The sequence below is a fragment of the Haemaphysalis longicornis genome, unplaced genomic scaffold (genome assembly GCF_048455015.1).
Source record: "Haemaphysalis longicornis isolate Haplotype H1 unplaced genomic scaffold, Haemaphysalis longicornis Haplotype H1 scaffold_7, whole genome shotgun sequence".
Taxonomy (NCBI): domain Eukaryota; kingdom Metazoa; phylum Arthropoda; class Arachnida; order Ixodida; family Ixodidae; genus Haemaphysalis; species Haemaphysalis longicornis.
Genome location: NW_027526422.1, coordinates 27975132 through 27996915, shown reverse-complemented (window position 1 = coordinate 27996915; position 21784 = coordinate 27975132). Strand labels below are relative to the sequence as shown.

The following is a 21784-nucleotide window of genomic DNA, read 5'->3' as shown; positions in this document are numbered from 1 at the left end:
TTCATCAGAAAAGCGGCCGCCGCGGCTGGGAATCGAACCCGAGTCCTCGTGCTCACAGCACAACACCTTAGAAACTGAGCCACCGCGGCGGGCGTTAATGCTTCTGTTAACGTTTTGTTTTAGGAGGACAAAGAAGCAATATTCGACGCCTATGACACGCTGGTGGCATCGTTGCAGTTAGCCGCTGGCTGCTTGCAAACACTTAAGGTAAGAACGCGTAAGTAAAATACTGCTAAGTGAGCAGCCTCGGTGAATGACTCGCCAGTTTTGCGTCCTTACCGGCCAATGGTTTCGTTTACAGGTGAACAAAGCCGCCTGCGAATCTTCGCTGAGCCCCGACATGCTAGCAACAGACGTGGCCTATTACCTCGTGCGAAAAGGGGTAAGTTGGATTTAGACATCGAATGCCGAATCACTGAGCTTTCCCCGTATATTTAGCTGCAATTTACGGCACTACGACGACTGACCCCCACTTGTCTGCCACGAAGGATGCCTGTATGTGCAACCGTTTCCCAATAACGTAGCACCTGACGTTTAAGTCGCCGAACCTGCCCCTTGCACCCAGGTTACTTGCGTTATTCTATTTTGTCGGAAACCATTGGCGGAAGAGTTGAAACTGCTTCCTATGACGTTGCACTGGCGGCTGCCGGTCCGGTTCGGTACACGGTAGCCCACCGGCTCCACTGAGCGTGGGCAGATGGGACTGTTTGCTCTCTCTCTCTCTCTCTCTCTCTCTCTCTCTCTCTCTCTCTCTCTCTCTCTCTCTCTCTCTCTCTCTCTCTCTCTCTCTCTCTCTCTCTCTCTCTCTCTCTCTCTCTCTCTCTCTCTCTCTCTCTCTCTCTCTCTCTCTCTCTCTCTCTCTCTCGTGTTTTGCTGAGGTGCGCCGTTATAGATGGATAGTGATAAGCACGGAGAACCTTGTTTATGTGCCCGAAATTTCATGCGCACGGGTGAGTTGTTTTCCTCCTCCATAAGGAACAGAAGTGCTGCGCCAAGAAATTGAACAACACCGTAACTAACCGTGTCGCGCTAGGACGCATCAGCTATTGCCTTGTTATGTAGGCGAATAGATAAATATTCCCAGTGACCTGTTGTGAAATACGATAAGACTTGCTGCTGGTCGTCGCAGGCCCAAGTAAGCTGCAGCAAGCTTGGTTGGGGCGAGCACGTTTAAATGCAATCGAAAGGCGCCAGTGCCCGGCTATATATCCCGTACTTACATGCCGCTACATTATCCTCGCCACACCAATCAACTAGCACCTGCTGCGAAGGTGCAGTGGCTTGGGCAGAGTACTTTTACACGTGAAGTTGCTGGTGCGAATCTCGGCAGTGGAGGCTGTGTGTATTTTTGATGGGGGTGCGCACGAATACTACGAATTGTGTGTGTTCCGCTCGCGCTGATGATCGAAAAATGGTCCAAGTTAAACAGTAATCCTTTACGGCAGCGCAGATTTATAAATTTTGTGGTATTTTTTTCCCTCTCATTTCAGGTACCGTTCCGTGACGCACACCACACCGCCGGAGAACTTGTTGCCCTAGCCGAGAAGAAGAATGTTCCCATGTCATCCCTATCGTGTGCCGACGCCAAATCTATATCGTAAGTACATATCTGCCCGTTTTCGGTTGATCGGAGAGAGGGCTGTGTCCCACCCGTTTTCGCAAATAGTTGCGCAAGAGGGTTGCGCTTAATGTGCCTCCTCGCTGCGCAACTCCAACACTGAGATGTGTAGGCATCCCTCGGAGTACACGCCTTGACTCCCGCGTTATGGTGCAACACGTTTCTCGCACATGGGCGTCGTCCGACTTGGCGTCAATCGCATCGAAAGCACTGCCATGAATTTTATTTTGCGACACAGTGATCTCGATAGTATACAAAGTAAAGAAGAAATTGGCTCCAATCCACGCTGTGAAGGTAGTTGGAAAACAAAGTTTTCCAACAATTTTCCATGCGACGTCACTTGAATTCACACGCGTGACTCTACAAAGAGTGAAACGAGAGATTCTGCCAGCCGTTACTTGGAATTCGTGGGGGTGGCGTCCCAAACACAGTAGCAGCGTCGGCCACGGCAGGGCTAGAGCGGTGGACACCGCCGCCGTAGCCCGGTCGTGCGTCGGCAGAAAGAAAACGGAGAGGAGCGTCTTTCGAAGGGTGAGACAGCGGAACCTATCCATCCTGATGGGCTAGCTCGGGGCTACACCACCGCGCGACACAAGCGTAGACACTGAAACAATTCGGCATGTGAGCTTAGTGATTTCCATTTACACCGATTTAAACTATAGTTAGTAAGTTTGAGAATTGCGAGAAAGCCGAGGGAACTTTTATAATCGCTCCGTTTATCAGAACCAGTTGCTCCTTACGCTTTGTAGTGCCTCTTAAAACACAACCGAATTGGTATTCACTAATTTAGAAAACGGAGTCACATTCGTGGCAAGCAGTGCGCAAAAGGTTTCTCTAGCGGCCAAATGTCTGTATGTGGTCTCTACATTTTGCTTTCCCGCCCTTCAACCCAATCCTTAGCGTATCTTTGCCATACGACCACTTAATTCCATCGGGTCCGGCTTACCCAGGAGTTGCTGTCGAACAAGTTAATTAAGCCGTGCGAAGAAAGCGCGCAATGGACGCGAAGCTGCGCCAAAATAGGCCTAAAACAACCGTCGCTAAAGCAGACGACAAAGCCGTACCGCCGACGCACCCGCCCGCCGGTGAGCAGGCACCTCCGCGCGGGGAACGCTAGGTAAATTCGCCGCAACATCTACAGTGTGCTCCGTGAGTGAACATGGTTCCTTTCACAAGGCCTTCAATGGTGTATTGGTTATTTTGTTTGCTTTGCAACACTTGCGCCTGCCTATACTGTAAGCGAGATTCTCGACTCTAGATTATAATCTTTGGCAAGGCAAGTGCAATCTTGTACATACCTATCAATAAAAAATGTGCGAAGACTGCCACTATTGTTTCCGAGTCCAAAGTAATCAAAGAATATAGCCTGAATGCACTTCGCTAGTTTCCGAGCATCCAAAGCCTTTCTTCAGTTTAATGGTGTCTCAGATCAAAATTAAGTCCTTGTGTACTGAATGTATAAGTGGCTATCGTGTCCATGAACGAACTACAAAGGTAAATGTTCCCGAGAAATTCAAAATGGTGCGTACGCTGCATACGACACAAAGTTTCGCAAATCATTGCAATACGCACCTGAATACTGCCACATTTGCAGAAACTTTGGTGGGTATGGTTGGCGCGTTTTAAGTTTGCTCACATTCCTGGTGTGGTATAGTTTCCCAGCCATGCTCAAAGTCGGAAAAGAGGGCGTTTCGTCTTTCATTTTTTTTTTCAAATGCACTAGGTCTTTTGTCTGCTTCAATATACGATGCGGGAGATTTAAAAGAGAAAGCAAATTTGCTATAGGCACGAGATAAACTCTAGAGTGCGCCAACACTGTCAGTGGATCACCCTTTTCGCCGTTTACGCGAGCACGCCATATCCACATGTGTGCCGACTAGTAGCGTGCAAAATGCCAGCCAGGTTCCCATGGCGCAAATTTATCGAAGCGCAAGGAAATCGAGAAAAAAAAAAGGCAGCATCTCCACTCCGTGGACGATGGCGAGGGTGCGGAGTACGGGGACTGGAAATGACATCCAGTGTGAGTCGTCGTTTCTTGTCCCGCCTTTTTGCGCTGTTTTGAATTTCAGTTAGTTATGACATCCAAGTTGCGCCCTGAGAGACATCCGATTTGGGCCCAGACCGTCATTCGATTTGAGCCGTGAGTTGTGCCTTGATTATTCCCTAAACGAAACTGCAACTCACGGCTCAAATCGAACTTCGCTTGATTTTCGCTTGATGGTGGTGTGCGCACGGATGGACGCGGGCGGACATTGGGAGGTCCGAAGGTACTCCGCACCGTTACAGGCGAGGGAGTAAGCCGTTTGTCTCTAGGGTGCTCACTCACGGTTATAGCCCAATGGGTAAGGCGACTGACACTAACTCTGTTTGGTCTACCAGGCACAGGCTCGAATCCTGCCAGTGCATGTGTGATTTTTTTTGCGATTGTAAAAGGTATGCGCATGGACGGGGACGGACATTGTGTGGTCCTAAGTTACTCCGGACCTAAAAGCGAGTGATAGTGGCATGGGTGCTGTGCTGATAGCGTAGGTTATTTAGTGGCTTTAGCCGCACCTACGCTGTGCGTGGGTATCGACAGCAGGCGCCGCGCAACCAGACGGCGCAGCGGTTAGTTTTGGCCACCGCTCTTGTGGTCCGTAAACTTCAGCTCATGGCTGTACGTCCCGGGGCTTCGCGCCATCCACCGCGCGCGCTAAAGTCGCGTTATGGCCTGCAAGGCACGCTTCATTGCAATCGTGCGCTTTCTGCCTTTGACATTGCAGGGAGCTTTTCGACGAGGACCTGGCGCACGTGTGGGACTACGAGCACTCCGTTGAACAATACAAGGCGACCGGGGGCACAAGCCGGCGCAGTGTCGAGGCCCAGATCACTTGTTTGAGGCAGTGGCTAGAGGCTGACGGCGTCCCGAAGAACTAGAATCGAGAATTTCAGTGCATGGCCTGACGCTGTTGTTATTGTCTGGTGCAGAAAATGGTGGCCGCTATAAAGAGAAAATAAAAAAATCATGGAAGTTTGTACTCGCGCGCGATATTTGAATAACGAAGCTGTTCTAGGGGATCATTCATGGACATAAAGTTGAGTTTTAGTATCGTCGTGGTGTCGTGGTGGACGCCGGCGGCGTGGCATTTCGATAACCTTATGTTGAGCAAGGCTAGAGGGAGCTCGTCGTTTTGGTCGACGCTTTCGCACGCCACTCTGCAAGCGCCACGTATCGTCTCTAGCGGATGATTTGCACGCCGAGCCTCTCGAAGCAGAGCGGCGTCTTCCGCCTCGGCCGTGCGAACTATCCGCGGCCGGGCCATGTGGAGTCTACGATCACCTACAGCAGCTTCGACATTTAGGTCGTGGCTAATCTACGGTACAGGGCGCATGCGCACGATGACACGAGGACGAACGAACGAGGGGCGTACGCTGTGACGTGTCTTTCTCGTTCCGAGCAAATGTTGCCATGATATGGCGAACGCTGGAGTTTTTTTGTGGCCAATGTTAGCCAAGCTCTCTAAGCGGGTATGCTTGGCTTGACGAACGTACACTCCAGGCACGCGTGAACGTGCATTTTCTTGGTCTTTTTAACTGCGGACACTACACACAAACGATTCGCTCAACAGCATCGCTGTTAAAAATTAAGAACCTTTCCACTACTCTGAAGTGGAAGATCAGCGAAGCCGTATTGGTTTGATTGATTGTAGGGTTTAACGCGCCGACGCAACGCAGGCGATGAGGCGCGCCGTAGTGGAGGGCTCCGGGTTAATTTTGACCACCTGGGGATCTTTAACGTGCGCCGAAATCTCGTACACACGGGCGTTTTTGCTTTTCGCCTCCATCAGAAAAGCGGCCGCCGCGGCCGGGAATCGAACCCGCGACCTCGTGCTCAGCACCGCAACGCCTTAGCCACTGAGCCACCGCGGCGGGTAAGCCGTATTGGTGGATAACTATATTGAGTTATGTATGGAGACTTACCACATTGATCGAATAGGGACACTTTTCTTTAGAATTAATTTTAAATTGTTTATCATATAATATGTTTCCGGATAGTGCCAATAAAACAAGCGTTACAGCCGTTTTCTGTAACCGTGTCGCCCTGTGTGGACGTGTTGTATTGACAGCGGACGCGAATTATGTAACGTTTACGACCACTGTGAACGAATTGTGGCAATTGAATTAAACTGAGCGTAATGATAGCGTCGTCTTTACGCCGTAATGACTCTACGTCGTCTTTACGCCGTAATATCTCTACGCCATCTTTACGCTGTAACGACTACGCCGTCTTTACGCCGTGGAGTCGTATTTACGCCGTAATGATTCTATTCTGCCATGATTCTATAACGGCGCACCTCCGATTCTGCCATGATTCTGCCATAAAAAAGGAAAAGAGAGAGAGAGAGAGAGAGAACAACTTTATTTAGCCGCACAAAATTGCGGCGACTACGTGCCGGATGGGGTGGTTCTCTCTTCACGGGACCCATATGCTTTCGCGACTGCCTGGCCCCTGGAAATAAGGACGAGCTGGTCTTCCAAGGCGGGGCTGGTTAGCAAGGTCTCCCATCGCTCGTTAAGGGGTGTGGGAAGGGTGGTGGAGGGTTGGGTTAGGGGTGGGGGGATCCTCTCGGTGAAATCGCACTCTCCGATGACGTGCCGGAGCGTGCCCAATTGCCCACAGAAGCTACACTCTTTCTCGTATATCTCGGAGTACATTCTACTTTGGAGATAGGGGCAAGCGCACTGCTGCAACGCTCAAACTGCCGTACAGCGTGGGAGACGTAGAAGCGTAGCTTGTGGGTCAATTGAAATCGTGCTTTAGGTGTTTCTATTTTGGCGTTTACCCCGATGCACAGAAAACAAATATTTACAGATTATCTATCGGTGACATTACCGTACAGCCTATAATTATGCTTCACTAACAGCGCCACCCCAAAATTGACTGCGTTAGGAGCCATTGGGAAAGTGTGGCATATCCGGGCATCGTCAGGGCCCGCCTTTAAAGGGTGCTCCACAGCAAACACATTTGTACTGCGGTGAAACTAGCAAAAGTTAACAGCGACGGATAGTTTTGCGGTGTTAGCTATGATTTGTGCCACACGAAAGGGCAAAGCTAAACAACCACATTACGTGCGCGTATTTTCCCGCCATTTTCTTCGTATGCAGGGGATGCATGTAGTGCACCAAACCTAAAAATGGTTCAGGTTTAGCACTCCTAAACGTAGTTAGCACGAGAGAAAGCAAACCAGTGTTTCGTGAGTCTGCCTTCTAGCTATAGCTACTGGTTGATTGGATCATTTGCTTGCGCTGAATGGAAGGCGCAGGCATCCCAGCCGGCGCACCATTGATGGGGAGCCAAGGGACCAAGCGGCGGCAAAGCAGCCGTTAAACTTTCGCCTAGTCAAGAGGTTGGCTCGCTCTGAAGCGCAGACACAGACAGCCCAGCCAGCGCTGAGCGATCAAGCGCAGGTCAAACAGCTTTTCACCCTCGCATGGTCATGTGGTACCACTCCGGCGAAGCTCCGAGTGGGCGAAGCGATAAGAAAGGGGCGGTTTGCGCGCCGACGGCTGAAAGTCACTTGCGACGCGATGAGTGCCCTTGAAAGGTGCAGCGTAGTAGCAGAGTCCGTCAAAAGCATTGACGGACTCTGGTAGTAGCTTTCGCTCTATAAACTCAGCGACCGCGGTTTGTCACCTAAAGTATTGCGAAAATCACTCCTCAGAGCAACCATGTATATAAATTTTGGCATTCCCATTCTGCCTTGTCCTGCTATGCCCTAATCCCTCCATGATGCCCCGTTGTGGAGAACGGAAGGTTTTAGGGGCGAAGCCCTTAGGGGCTGTTGGTGTCTCCTGTCGTCGTCGTCGTAATCGTCGCTCGTCTCATGTAGTCACGGTACTAAAACACCGTGAAACTCGTTTAAGCCTCGCTTTGGAACGTAACGCGTGCTAAAAAAAAAAAAACACCGGGACACTCGTTTACGCCTCGCCCTAGAGAGAGAGAGAGAGAGAGAAACAACTTTCGCTGAGCCCATTTCAGGTGACGCTCGCAGGCGTCAGACGGGGTGGAACCCTAGTCACGAGTCCCATATGAGTCCAATAGCTCCTGGCCCCTGGACGCGAGCTCTTGCTGCGTCGACAGGTCGGGGCTGGACATCAAGATCTCCCATCGCTCGGGTAGGGGGGGAAGGGGAAGGGGGAGGGAAGGTAGAGGATTCTTGAGCTCAGTACACTCCGCCAGTATGTGCGGCAGGGTGCCTTCCGTCTTTTTGCAGAACGGGCAGATGGGGTCGTGTTCTGCCGGGAACATCTTGTTCAATAAAGCTGGGTGCGCCAGTGACCCCGCTTGTGCGCGGCGCACTATTGTTTGTTGCTTGCGGTCGAGTTGCTGGTGCGGCACGGGAAGCCTGCACCTGGCGCTCCTGTACAGCGTGGTAATCTCGCGGTAGCTCGTGACTGGGTGCGGTAGCTCCGACTCGTCCTCGGCCCGGTCTGCTAGTTCGCGGGCGTAGTGGTCGGCGAGGGCGTTGCCTTCCACTGTCGAGTGTGCCGGAACCCACACGAGCTCTACGTCTCGTCCCGGTGGGCTGCGCTTTGCGAGAATTGCCATGGCCGCGTGGGAGACGATCCCCTTGCGGTAGTTGCCGTAAGCCGTCTTGGAATCAGTGACGATCGTATGCACGTCTCCGTGCGTGAGGGCGAGAGCGATGGCCATCTCTTCTGCTTGGCTGGCATCTGTCGTCCGTAGCGACGCGCTGGTCACCAGCTTGTCGATGGTCGTGACGGCGGCCACTGCTTTGCTGCTGTGCTGGGGAAGTGAGGCGTCCACGTAGAGAACCCGGGGGTCTGCTTCCAGCTGTCGGGCGAGTGCCTGTGCCCGCGCGGCACGCCTCTCGTCGTTCCTGCCGGCCTGCATATTGCGCGGCAGGGGCTTGGTCTTGAGCGCTTCCCTCCACGGCGGAGGTAGAGGGTGCTTGGGTATCTGTGGTTCGATGGGCCAACCAATCTTCCGAAGGACTGCTCGGCCGTGCTCAGTCTGGCTCAGTCGCACTCTCTGGTTGGAACGATGAGCCTCTATGAGCTCGTCTACCGTATTATGTGCCCCCATGTCCAGCAGCTTCTGCGTAGACGAGTACTGGGGCAGGCCCATAGCCGTCTTGGTGGCTTTCCTTATGATCGTGTCTAGCGTGTTCCTGTTCGCCTTCGTTAGTTGGAGGTACGGGGCCGAGTAGGTGATGCGAGACACGATGAACGCTCTGACCAGGCGGAAGGCGTCGTCTTCTTTAAGTCCTCTGTTCCGGTTCGCAACGCGTCGGATCATTCCGGTGACCTGTTCGGAGGCCATCTTGATCTTAGCAATGGCTGCTGTCGCCTTGCCGTCTCGTTGTAGCAAGATACCGAGGATGCGCAGCTGCTGCTTGAGAGAGCTTCGTGCTTCAAAGACAAGAGTTTTATAGCAGATCTGTATACCTGAACCCCCCAACGGTTTCATCTCCTTTGGCAAAACCACCCAGGCGCCAAGAATACACTTATACAGTGCATGCCCCTTCCCAGGTTTCACGTTAGTGGAGATGGCTCGGGATTTTTTTAACGCGAGGCTCATTGAGCGACTTCATGTGGGTGCAAGCCGTCCGGAGCAGCCGCAGTTACAAGATGTGCCCGCCAAGCGACCACGGAAGGACGTCATCACCGCCAAATGGAAACGGCAGCGTATCACTCGGATGAAAGCGTCCGCTTCAACTGTAATAGGGCACGGCGATCTCGGTAGTGGGGAGAGGAAAAGGCGCGCTTATGAGCCATTTCTTCCAGTCGCCGCTGATGATGGATGAGGAGTGCACTCCTGATCCAAGTAACTGGCTGGCGTTCAATGGCCGCTGGCACAGCGCTCATTCATCGGACAGACAATCGGCATTACGAAACGTATTAAATGAGCGCCCCTTGCGCATGAAGGTGTAGAAGCGAAATGCGATGTGCATGCCAACGGCGTATTTCCAAACGCTTTGCTGCACAGAGCACCCACGTGGCATGTCTGTTCACGCGATGCAGAACGGTAATTTAACGTGGTCATTGGCGGCGCCCCAAATTAAAGGGACCTAAAACATACCAAATCACTATTATTAACAAAAACAACGCGTAGATTTCAGTTTAGAAAAAAAAAAACTAAAATAGACCTGCTCGGGCTCGAATTCAAGCCGTCAGCGCCAGTACTCGATGATCTACACAGAGGCCACAGAGCCTGAACGGTGGCCTTGTTTCAGCATGCGCTCAAAATAATAGCGCGCGCAGCGACATCACTCATGTCACGTGGGGGCTCTGTGCAGCGAAGCGTTTGGAAACACGCCAAACGGCTTGCCACCGGAAACAGCGTCTCACTCTCTCAACTTACCTGTATTGCTTAGAGGGCATTAATTGTGAATGCAGCAGCTCCGTTCCAAAACTCTCCCTCGACGACAAACTAACACTACCGCGTCTCGCATCCAAAAACAAATGTAGGTGACCTCTGCAACTTTGTTCTTCTTTCAATGCATGAGGTACATTTTAATGGCAAGCAAACCACTCTCTAGAAATTTGTCTGTACACAACTTAGTGAACGTCTTGCTCATTCGTCCTGGGCCACTTTCAATTGAAAAAAATTCGTCTTGAACCAGGACGAATCCGTCATTTTTCTTCAACTGCGAAGTTTCTGAGAAAGCTGTATAGCTTTCCTTAGTAGCCATATGGCTGCATTGAGGTGGAAGTCAAACTTTCCTTCGCAGAAACTTACTTCACCTTGGGGATTTCCCCTAAATCTGGTCAATAGACCACTTCTACAGCTAGATTTGCAATGAAAGGTGCCTGGAAGCTGTGGAGAGGAATCACTCGGCAGCAGGAGGAGAGCTCGTCGACAGTGCCTTCGGTGCTTCCACATTTTTTGAGGCTCGATATCTGCAGAAGGTCTTCGCATCATAGCCCCTCCCTCTTTTACTTCCCATCAACTTATGTCCTTTATGTGGCACTGCACAGTTCTACTGTGGCTGACCACCAAATCCTTCATTCCATTCATTCTAGCTTCTTTCCCAATACGAAGCCCCCTACGCTGAAGAGTCCAAGTAGGTCTGTACTGGATGCTGCCTTTCCCTTACTTTTTTGTAGCATTATCAAAGCCACATACACCAACCTTTGAGACATTCTGGTACTTACGGTGCTGGCACCTGCCGCAAGTGCAACATTCCTACACAGTGTAGTGGCGCCATACAGTTGTCATTGGTGTGAAATAACTGAGACAGTCACAACAAGGTGAATGGACACCGCTGTTTCTTTTTTTTTTCATCAATAAATTACTCCACTACACGTTCAACAAAATATATACGTGTTTGCTTGTATATATATATATATATATATATATAATATATATATATAATATATATATTATCATATGGCATGTGAAATGTGCGCCAATCTGTGTACAGCTGCCGACAAAAAAAAGCTCCCAGAAAGTTCCACGTGACATAGCCATCGTTTCTCCTCTCCCACAAGCAGGCCGAAATTTTTTTGCCTTTTCATAGAATGCAGTGCTGACAAGGAGGGAAGGGGGGGGAGGGCGGGGGACTGGCCGTAGTGCACCACTGAGTGCATGAACGGCAGTTGCGCCTTTTTGGTCCCACAGACGGAATACTGTCAATGCAGGTACAGCCAAGAACATGGGGTTGGGAAATCACTCGCGTGTGTGCTGTATACGGGGCCTGTCATGCATGTTGCTTCCTTCCCACAATACGTGCTGCAAAAGATGGAACGGGGATGGAACCCTTCATCACTCCAATAGACTAAAGATTAAAATACAAAACAGCTTCAGGTACAGACCCCATGCGAACCGAATGTGGTGGTCTCTAATCTAAAATTGCAATGCTTTGTAAGTGTCCAGGCTCATTCTCTTGTATTTCTCACAGCCATTTTTACCTTTATTTTTTAACCGGGTAAACTCAATTTCTATTTTACGGCTCTAATATCAAAAGTAAGCGTTGGTGTAAAATTACTGAAGGTAAAGCCACAAGCACTGTGGCATAAAATATTTTGGCAGGAATTTTACAACTGCAATAAACTCCTTTCATATTATCCACTTACTCTATGGAGCTATCAACTTCTCCCGTGACCATTATAAATTTTGTTACATAAAATTATTTGTTACTATAAAAAGTCTTTTAAAACTACAGATGGGCTTTTCAACTCCAAATCGTATACCACGAGTTGCCATTCTTAATTTGCAATACTGAAGTTCCTCAGCCATGTGTATTACACATGCAAGCATTTCCACCAACCCCCATCATGGCAAACTACTAGCAAAATAAAATAAAATAAAATAAAACAAAACAAAGTGAGTAGTGCTACATGTCCCCACAAGCCTAGCTGGCCAAAGCTCTCGTTTAACCATTTATTCTCTATTTACATTACAATGTGTAACTAAAGCCTACGGGGAGAATATGGCCAGTGCTAGTAGAATTTGATAATAATGCTGGAATTCACTCCCCACAAATCGGAATTAATCTTGTGATGCTCGAGGTTGCCATTTTGGAGTGAAATACCTGGAAATGATTAATTTGACTTCTCGCTCTAGTATGGTGCATATTTTAGGGCTTCTCATTAAGTTTTTTTTTACTTATGACAGTTTGTCTGGGCATTAGCCTACGTCTTGGAGATTTTTTACGTATATTTTTTTAGATGCCTTGAGAAATAAAACCTCACCACATAGCTTCATCACAATGATGACCTGCATTTGATTTGTCAATTGTCTGTATCTGTAGCAGACGGCTCTAAAAGCTGACAACACATCGACGCACTTGGCTCTGGCCCTCGGCAGCCGGCAGCACTCTCAGTGAGAAGCAAAAGGCTGGAAGGGAAGCTAACAAGTTTTGCAAAAGGAGTCCCCAAATTGACCTAAAAAACTCAGGCTCTTGCAGACAGTTTTCGATGAGATTCCTCATAAGGGAGGTAGGTGCCTTGCACAGCTCATTGCTGTGCTCAATTTCTGCCAAGGTGGTTAATTACAGCTGGGAAACTGTCGCAATTTCACTCCCAATCAAATGTGGGGGGAAAATAAAAGGAACAAGCCACGTGACACCGTGGAAAAAGGTTGGCACACACGATATGTGGACTGACGGAACACAAAGGCACTTGCGCACATCGGCATCCGCAAACACATCACCGTCTCTCCCGGCCTTTGCAGACAAGACTGGAGCACTCGCGTCGACAAAACGTTAGCATTTCAAATCTTCCTAGTCTTTCTAAGAACAGTCTTTTCAAGTACTGTGCTTGAAAACAGAAGATGCCAAGTATGCATCCTTAACAAAAGCACAGCCAAAAATTTCACTACCACCAAATCTGCTACGTTTTCCATGGTGGTTGTATGGGAACACAAGCAAATCATCAATTTAGGTTTTAAAAGACACTCCGTGAATCAACTAATGTGATGGCTAGCACTTCACTTCGCCTTCACGAAAAGATCTACTGAGGAAATTAGGCTACTTTGAGTTTCCTCTTACCCTAACTAACAGGCAGCATCCAATGATGCTCATTTTCAAATCTAGGCTCCAAGTGTGCCAATCAAATTGACTTGCATTAGGAACACAAAGTCACTCGTAAATATGCCCACAAAAGCACCAGAAGAATGATTAAAATTGATACTTTGCTCTGATCTGAGTGAATCCCCGTTAGATAATTCCGAACAGGCTCGGTACTCAAAATTGAAAATTTTTTTCTACATGCCCAAAGTTCAAGAAAACACACATTGCGTCCTGCTGACACCTAACACGGAGTGGGTATTTGTGCGGAAACTATAGAAAAACACGTACTTTGAATGTACACTGCCACTGGACTGCAGCGTCACTTCACACTGATAAATCTTTAGCTACAGCCTGTACAGGTAATTAGGTACCATATCCCTTGCTTGGTTCGTGTCTACAATGATTAATGCAGCTATAGTTAGCTTCAGTTCAAGCAAAACTGAAAAAGATGGCTCGCACTTGTTTCTACAACATCCACATAGTACTTTTCTACTAACACTCAGCATACTTAGTATGCATTCGTAACATGCCCTGAGGTCGGCCCTCAGGCAATGGTAGAACCCACAAGTACAAAGCCAATTTTCAGAACCTCAACACTGTTATAGACACTGTTCTCCAAAAACACCTCCTTTCACCCGTCTTTTTTTTTTTTCATTTACAAAAACGTTTTTCAAACAACACTCTACGTTCAGTGCTTGCACTTACCAACAAACTATCGCCTGAACAGAGATTGCTCGCATGCAAGAGGGAAAACAAAACGAAAACACGCACACTCAGATCCCCCAAGCCGTGCCACACGAATGTATAATCAATACACTAGTCGCCCCCGCACACAACAAGAACTCCACGATATGGCCCACCACCGCTTTCACAAGGCTGGAAAGTGTGAACACACAGTCAAGTCAGATCTCACATTTCATAGGAATGGCGCAGAGCCTTTGAATGCATGACGACAAAGAAAACAGGGAGACTCCCTTTGCACGCATCCAACAATGAGCAGAGAGACAAGATGCAAGCCTGCATCTCTAGACACACACACACACACACACAAACACACACACTAGCACAGTTTTGTTTCTTTCCTTAACAAAGCAAAAAAAAAATAGAAATGGTGCGTAAACTCGCGACATGTGCTTGAAAATTATAAACTTCTTTGGAGTGCAGCAAAAGAGATGCAGCAGGCAACAAAAATAACATATAGAGAGCCACACCAGTGTCTGCTTCGGTTGAAACAAACACAGTGTTGGTCTTTATGGACCCCAACAACCAACTTAAGCCACTGGCCACAAACCATCCAGACTGTTTGAAAGAACATTGTGGCTTGCACAAGAAAGGATGGAAGAAAAACAAACACTTATCATCGTTTTAGACAGCGTTGTAAAACATTTGTTCCTTGCAATTTAAATTGCTCCAATCAAAATCATGCCGCTACTGAAGCTAATACTGATAGGCATGGAACAAAGAAAAGGTGATGTCAGACACTGTACATTGCCACTCCATTGGGCGTTGAAATACAGACAGGAAAAAGTCCCAATTTGTTGCGCTATTAAGCCAATTTATAGTTAGCCTTGTGGTTAGATGATGCTGGACTCCAAAAAGCCATCTCCAAAGTGATGAAAAAGCATGCCGCATGCCCACAGAGAATGCCCTATACGCAGGGAAAACCAGAAATATACAACCTTAGAGGAAAAAGCCTCCCTCCCCCCTCTTTCCTGACAACCGAGAGAACAAAAAGAAAAGCCAGGACTGGAATGCCAGCTGTGCTCCAGCATTATGTGGCAGCACAACGTGACACAGAACCAGAAGTCAAACACTCAAGCTCTCATGCGTGCAGCCAAAACGAAAAGAAATCTCCCGTTTCATGCATCAAACACCTAGCACTTAACAAAATTATTTACATCGTAACATGTCTGTACATAGTCGTCTGTACACATCATCCCAGTTTGACTTTGAATGCAGGCCACCTCCTTCCTGTTTGTCACAGGTATGCGCTCAGAAGGAACACGTTCAATGGCACGTATGCGCCCCGATCAAGTCACCCCAGTAACAAGTTAACAGTGTAGACCTGCACTGCACCACCCACGGACCTATAAACATACGCGCTGACAGGGATTCCTCATGCCCTGTCAGGTACACATGTCTGTACAGACCCTCGCTGCCATACAAAAGTTCCACAAATCTCCTTTCAGCAGGCACACCAGCATATTCAGACGTTGACACACAGGTCTATGCAATAAACAGCGGCACTGCGATGGTTTTAAAGCTGCTCTTTTAGACTTTAACACACAGTCCGTAGGTCTTCAGAGTTCGGATAATGTAACAAACATGAAGTTCTTGTAATAGAGTGAGTGACCGTGCAGTAGAAACACCGGACATTTGGGTCAGAAAGAGTTACAGTCATGACCTTGTTAGCAGCTAGCGACTTTCAGCCAAACAACTTTAGACTGCAAATGTTTCTTGCCTAGTGAGTCAAGATTATTATCATAAACAGTCAGTAACAGAAATCTAGAAAAATGGCCTAAGCTTCATTTTTCTCTTTTTCTCTAAACTTAAATTAGGTATTATAAAGAGCAAGCCAAGGTAAATATAACGGGAATGAAACAATGCGTACAAAAAGTAGTGGCTGCATTAACATTTTTCAGTGCAGTAGGCATGAAGCCAACCTTCTGTTAGCAGATCTCAAACACCTCGCAACAAAACGAATGGAAAAGGGGCAGAGGTGTCAACAAACAGATCACAACTCAACAATAGGAATGAGACATTGAAGATGACACCAAGTGTTTCAGATCAAAAGGAATAAATGCCAGCGAAGGAAATGGCCAAATGTTGCCATCAATGCTTTGATAACGAAGGCAATATGCACATTAGATGCTAGTTTCTGAACTAAGGCAGAAAAAAAATAAAAGCACCTTAACCAGCTGCGAGCCTTGTAGCAATGTCCTCATTTGTTTTCATGTTTCCGTTACGTTAGTATTTTCAGTAACAGAAAGCCACTTCTGATATCACACAAATCTGTTTTCCTGAAACAATGCCTGATAACAATGCCTTCAAACAGTTGCAGAGGTGATTGAATTAAGAATGTCTAGCATTAAGTTTGCATCTTAGCTGCCCAGCTGCCTGTGTGCAAAGTTCCATATAAACAAAGAAAATCAGTAAACTACAAGGACATATTTTAAGGAGAGAAGTGCAGACTGAACGAGATATGAAAAAGCAGGGCGCGCAATGCACTTATACTCTGCCTAGCCTCAGTAGAAGTGCTTTTCAAAGAACCCTGAAGAAGTTTCGCAGATTCTGCGTCTTTTCGTTGAAAGAAAGAAAAGGCTAGAAATGACGTCCATGAGGCATGTGAACAAATGAGAACAGGCCAGGCATCTGTGGAGCTCTCATTCTGCTAAGCTTTGGTGTGATCATGCACTTCAGAAGAAAACTGTGAGGTTTGCTAATATAGACACTTGCCGAGTCACTCAAATTCCTCTCAAGGATGCTCCCAGGAAAGAAAAGAACAAGAGCCAACACAGCTGCACAAACTGGCAAAGCAGTGCTTACCTACTTTCAAACACCCTTCCGCAATCAACTTCCGTGCAACACGTGAATGAAATGGCCTATCCACAGAAGATCCCTGCTAAACAGGTGAATGTTTCTCCAAAAAATGTAAACAAGAAGAAACATCATTAAAAAACAGTCCTCCGACACATGCTTTTGCAAGTTCTATGTCAAAATTGGCTATCTACCCAAAGTAAGCTTTCGTGTGGCGAAGGGTGCTGCCAACAGTCCGAGCTACTCTCCACAGTGAACAACAGTCCCATGCGCTGCCGCGAGGCAGCTCCCCACTGATTCTCTTGGTCACACAGTATGCACTAGGCATCCAATCGATCTCGCTCAGGCAGTGGGTGTCCTATTGGTGACGTCTTCCTCCATCCTGCGCTTGATGGCTCCCCGGCGGATGGCGTCGCGGTGCTGCGCCAACTCGAGCTCGCGCGCGCGCCACTCTGCCGTGTCCCGCTTGATCTGCAGCGTGTTGTTGAGCACGAAGGAGTCCGGCCGGCCGTAGTTGGGCGGGTTGGCCTGCGGGTCGTAGCCCAGCTCGGCCAGCATGGGCGCCACCTTGGCCATGTCGCGTACCACGTCCTCGGGGATCTGGCCCACCCACTTGCTGAGGGCCTCCAGGTTGATGGGCTTGATCACCTGGTCCGTGGAACGCTCCAGTCTGCAGGGGCACACCCCGAGAGAAAGGAGGAACATGACGCGCATAACCTAGATGAAAACGTTCTTAGTTAGCTCTTCTTTAATAGTACCGTATTTGCTCGCATAATGCTCACACTCGCATAATGCTTTCTTAATGTGAATTGCCCAAACTTAAATTTTTTTGTTTCCACGCATAATCCTCACACACCCAAAATTGCAACAATGAAAGTCGTCTGCTCGTGACACCCGCATGATGCACGTGCTCGTCACCACTGCATTCGGCGGATAGTGCGGTGTATCCAGGCGTGCCAGGCGCATGGTAGCCTAGTTCCATCTCTCAAACCCTACTCACACTGTTGTTGGACCAGTTTCGTGTGCGCGCTACTAGGCAGCATTAAGCGCAGCCCATGGCTGTCCCTTCGTTGGAGGAGCAGCAGTCAGTCTAATCAGTTGTCGAGAGCTCACTTTCCACCATTTCAAGAAGTTTTTCATCACTTTGTTCTGTGGTGGTTTCGGTGCCGCTTTTCCATGGGGCGGTACGCCAGTTACACAGCTGCTAATAAGCTTAAAGCTATTGAATATGCCATAGAACACATCAACACCACCGCAAGCAAGCAGGAACTACGCATCAATGAGTTCAGCCTGCGCTACTGGAGACGGCAGCACAAGGAACTGAAGGCGACCAACAAGACGCGCAAAGTTAAAGGAGCTGCACACTGAGCTGGCTGTGATTCCAAGTGCCCTAACGTCCAAGCTGCAGCTTTTGGACGTGTCTTTGAACGAGCCGCTCAACGATAATGTTTGAGGGGTGTACGCAGAGTGGATGGCCGAAGGCCAGCATGCTCTGACACCGGCCAGCCAGATAAGGAGACCGTCGGTGGAGCTGCAGCGCAGGTGGATATCAGAATTGTGGAGAATAATTGTCACAGTGAATGAATGCCCTGGATGCGACTGAAGACCTCTTAGAGTGGGATGCAGATGACACCTCTGAAGCAGACATGGAATCCTGAGGTGACAATGAGGTAACGACCAGTGATGTTAACAGCACTGACTTGGACTAGGACTGTTCCAACTTGGGTACAACACTACCAAACACGGGGTGGTGCAGTTAGGCGGCGGCTGGCCGCAACGAATAAAGTTTTGTACTTTTACAGTTAAACCTCATTATAACGAGAAGGGCTATAATAAAATAATGGGTATAACGAGCAAATCGTAATCACTTTTTAAAGTCTCTACAGATACCATTGTATTAAAAACCTCCTTATAACGATATAAAATTTGCCTGTTACAGGATATAACGAACAAATTTCATTAGGAATAACATTTGGGCCAATTTCACGACAAATGCAATGCGGATTTGAGACGGTGCTCAATGCGACAACTGTATTTAGCAGTTCCAAACTCCCACCATGCGTCCGCTATGCGTGCGATTCCCACGTTCCTCTTGCTGCACACGGCATGCAGCCAATGCACGCAGCATACACGGCCATGGTGTGCTCGCCTGCGACTGTCACTTGGCGACGTGCGCTGTGGCTCGCGGGAGCCGTGTTGCTGAAGTTGTGTGTTTCTTTTTTTTCGGTTTCAGCCTTATCTTTCGTTGTGCTGTCCGAGTTAATCGAGGAGCACGAACACGCCAGGCAGGAAGCGAAAGCAAAAAACTAACGCTAGACCAGAAGACGGCTATGACAAAAGCCATCAAATCGGGCACGAAGCTGAGTGAGCCGTTGTTTGAATCAGAAAGATGCATCAACGGCCAATTACGGACTACATTGCAGCAAAGTCGGTTTGAAGTAAGAGTTACGTATTTTGAACTGCAATAAAGCAGGTTCGTTTTTATCTCCGGGATGCGGTTATCTGGATGTGTACCACCACGTGGCAAGATCCAATTTCGCCTGCCATTTGTTTTGGGTAAGTACAGTGTACAATATTTGCAGTAAATGCCTGCTACGACTATAACGAAATATTGGTTATAATGAGTAAATCGTGGCGCCCCTTCAATTTCATTACAATGAGGTTTAACTGTACTACAAAGGTAAGTCCTGCTTGGAAATGCCTTATTCACCTCAGCCAAATTTCCTCTAAACGTACAGCAAGTACCACCAAACCAACAGGGACATGACTGGTAGCCTGGCATTCAAGCGTTCAAAATAGCTCTGTTGCAGGCGACGCTCCACCTGCCGGCGGATCGCGCAAACAGCCATAAAACAGAAGTGAAGTTGCGGCTGGCCCTACGCTTTTTCCTACAGCGAGCTGGGAGAACCGTTTGAGCTGCGCTAGGTGCGCTTCTTCTAGGGCTGCGGCGAGGGCGAAGTGTTGCGCACAGGTTTGCCCCGGCCAATTTTCTGCATGCGACCGCTTGCTCACCAGCTGAGCCGGGTGGAACGTCATTTCAGCCTGGCCGTAATGGAAGCGCTCTCCTCAATTTCGCTTTCAAAATCTACGATTTTTGATGGCTACTTGCTTTGCAGATACACGTATTTCAGCTGCCATAGTTCGTATCGTGCAGTCTTTCTAGGCAGACTATACGGAAATAACTTTTTCAAGGGGTTGAAATTTTCAGTGCAGTTTGCTTTTACGCGCTGCTTTACCACTCTAAATTTTTTTTCCCTCGCACAATTATTGCACCCCCTAACTTGACACCAATTTTTCTGGAAAAAAGTGCAAGGATTACGCAAGTAAATACGGTAATTGCTAAGACTATATAAATATAATAGAAATACATAAACATATAGATATATATATATAGTCCATGAGTGCATTTGACATTTTGCTGTGTCAGAAAAGAAGGTCCTGCTATTGCTCAACTTCTCATGTAAATGAAGAACAGGACGATCCATCACTATCCACTATGACTACAAAGGAAAAAGAACTAGTTGGGACCATCATGTGACAAAAGTGAAACGCCTGCAAAAGCCATGTAAAGCTAAAATCATACCCAGCTATCGGTAGTTGTCATGCTCTGGTGAGCAACCTGATACATTTTGTGTACTTGTTGACACATGTGAACCTGCTAAGCCAAGCGGTCAGAAAAAGGCGTGTCAGCACTGCGCCACCCAAGCAAGTGTTGCGTCTCAAGATGCAAGAAGTAGGCGGCGCAAACTGGTTTAGCTTTGCCCTGTTACCAGGCAGTAAAGCTTTCTGAAAGCTGAGCATACTCTCCCCCATGTTTGACATCACTACCCACAGTCGTCCAAAACAAACAAAACATTCATGTTTTCTGCAATCAAGAACTTCCAGTTGGCCGAGTGATGCTAGTAATTCCTCAGCACAGCAAGCTTGCTTTGAAAGGTAGCAGCAGAGCACTAAACGATTGAATAAAGCAGTGTATAGAAAACACAGCAACATGAGAGAGCAGCCATAAGAAAGATAAATCACTTACACTCGTGCAGAAGGGATGAACATTTGGAACTTCAACTGCACCACAACGCCGCACACGGGATGACACACGCACGAGGGCAATTTATCAGGATGAACAACTGACCAGAAAAAGCAATGACGGCTACTATGGGTGGCGCCTTTGGTCCCAATGAGTGAATGCAGACATCACAAATTCTACCTGAACCAAAACAACTGAGGCCAACTTTGGTGGCTCCAGAAAGTGAGCAAAGCAGAAGCAACGACATCGAAAGAGGGCGACATCATGGATTCCATGCTTCCTCCTAGTCTTCCTTTCTCCATCATTATGACAAGGAAAACTGTGGTCCTTTCCGGTCTCTCTAATTTAACAGTCCTTGATAGATCTTGATAGTTTGCAGTGCGCCAAGGACTACCCTTGAAACAAAAATCCACGGACAAAAAATAAAAAAATATCGGACTAAGTCCCCAGCCGTTCTTAACAGCCTTGAACTGCAAATTGTGGAGACCTGTAACTATCCTCCTGACTATTGTGTGAAATGGACACGGATGATGATGCTAACTGCCATGGGGATGCCATGAAGTACATATATAGCCGAATTTCTGCTCAAAGACCTGTATGCTCCGTATGCAATAAAAAGACATTTATCTTTTGCTGTGACACACCAGGCGAAACTTTTAAATGGTAAGAGAGGTGTAATATCTTAATGCCATGCTGAGAGCACCACGCAACCGACAGTAGTAGCCCTAGTTCACACAGCCTCTGAAGAGGCAGGCAGGCGTGGAGGGCGTGAAAGCACACCTATGGCCATCTTTAATACTGTTACACAATCCACAAAACCAAACTGCATCCTATAGTGGGATAAATTTTTCACCATGAGATCAATAACAAAAAACTAGACAGAGGTTCCATGCAGACAACTTGCAGTTAAGTCATGAGACTGTGTGTTACACAAGCACTACTTTGTCAACGGTAATCATAACCCAATTTTTCTTTCTCTCCCAAGTTCACGATATTCTCTGTTCGCACAATTACAGCTTTTGCAAATGTGAACCAATGTATCAAAGCCATGTCTAAAGTCATGGCTGAGCACCAGCCATACTTCAGTCA

General features: G+C 47.9%; 2 protein-coding genes across 2 annotated transcripts in view; one reads left to right on the top strand and one right to left on the bottom strand.

Moving 5' to 3' along the window:
- Argl (Argininosuccinate lyase) overlaps positions 1–4640 on the top strand; it is a 28560-nt gene extending 23920 nt beyond the window's left edge. Inside the window, exons 14-17 of the mRNA XM_077676449.1 lie at positions 124–207; positions 302–382; positions 1491–1597; positions 4381–4640. Coding sequence (XP_077532575.1) covers positions 124–207; positions 302–382; positions 1491–1597; positions 4381–4534 — 426 coding nt within the window. The 3' untranslated portion in view covers positions 4535–4640. The remainder of the gene's footprint in view (positions 1–123; positions 208–301; positions 383–1490; positions 1598–4380) is intronic.
- A 6255-nt stretch (positions 4641–10895) lies between these two features.
- The window catches only part of Tpst (tyrosylprotein sulfotransferase), a 14490-nt gene continuing 3601 nt past the window's right edge, over positions 10896–21784 (bottom strand). The window contains exon 5 of the mRNA XM_077676444.1: positions 10896–17341. Coding sequence (XP_077532570.1) covers positions 17014–17341 — 328 coding nt within the window. The 3' untranslated portion in view covers positions 10896–17013. The remainder of the gene's footprint in view (positions 17342–21784) is intronic.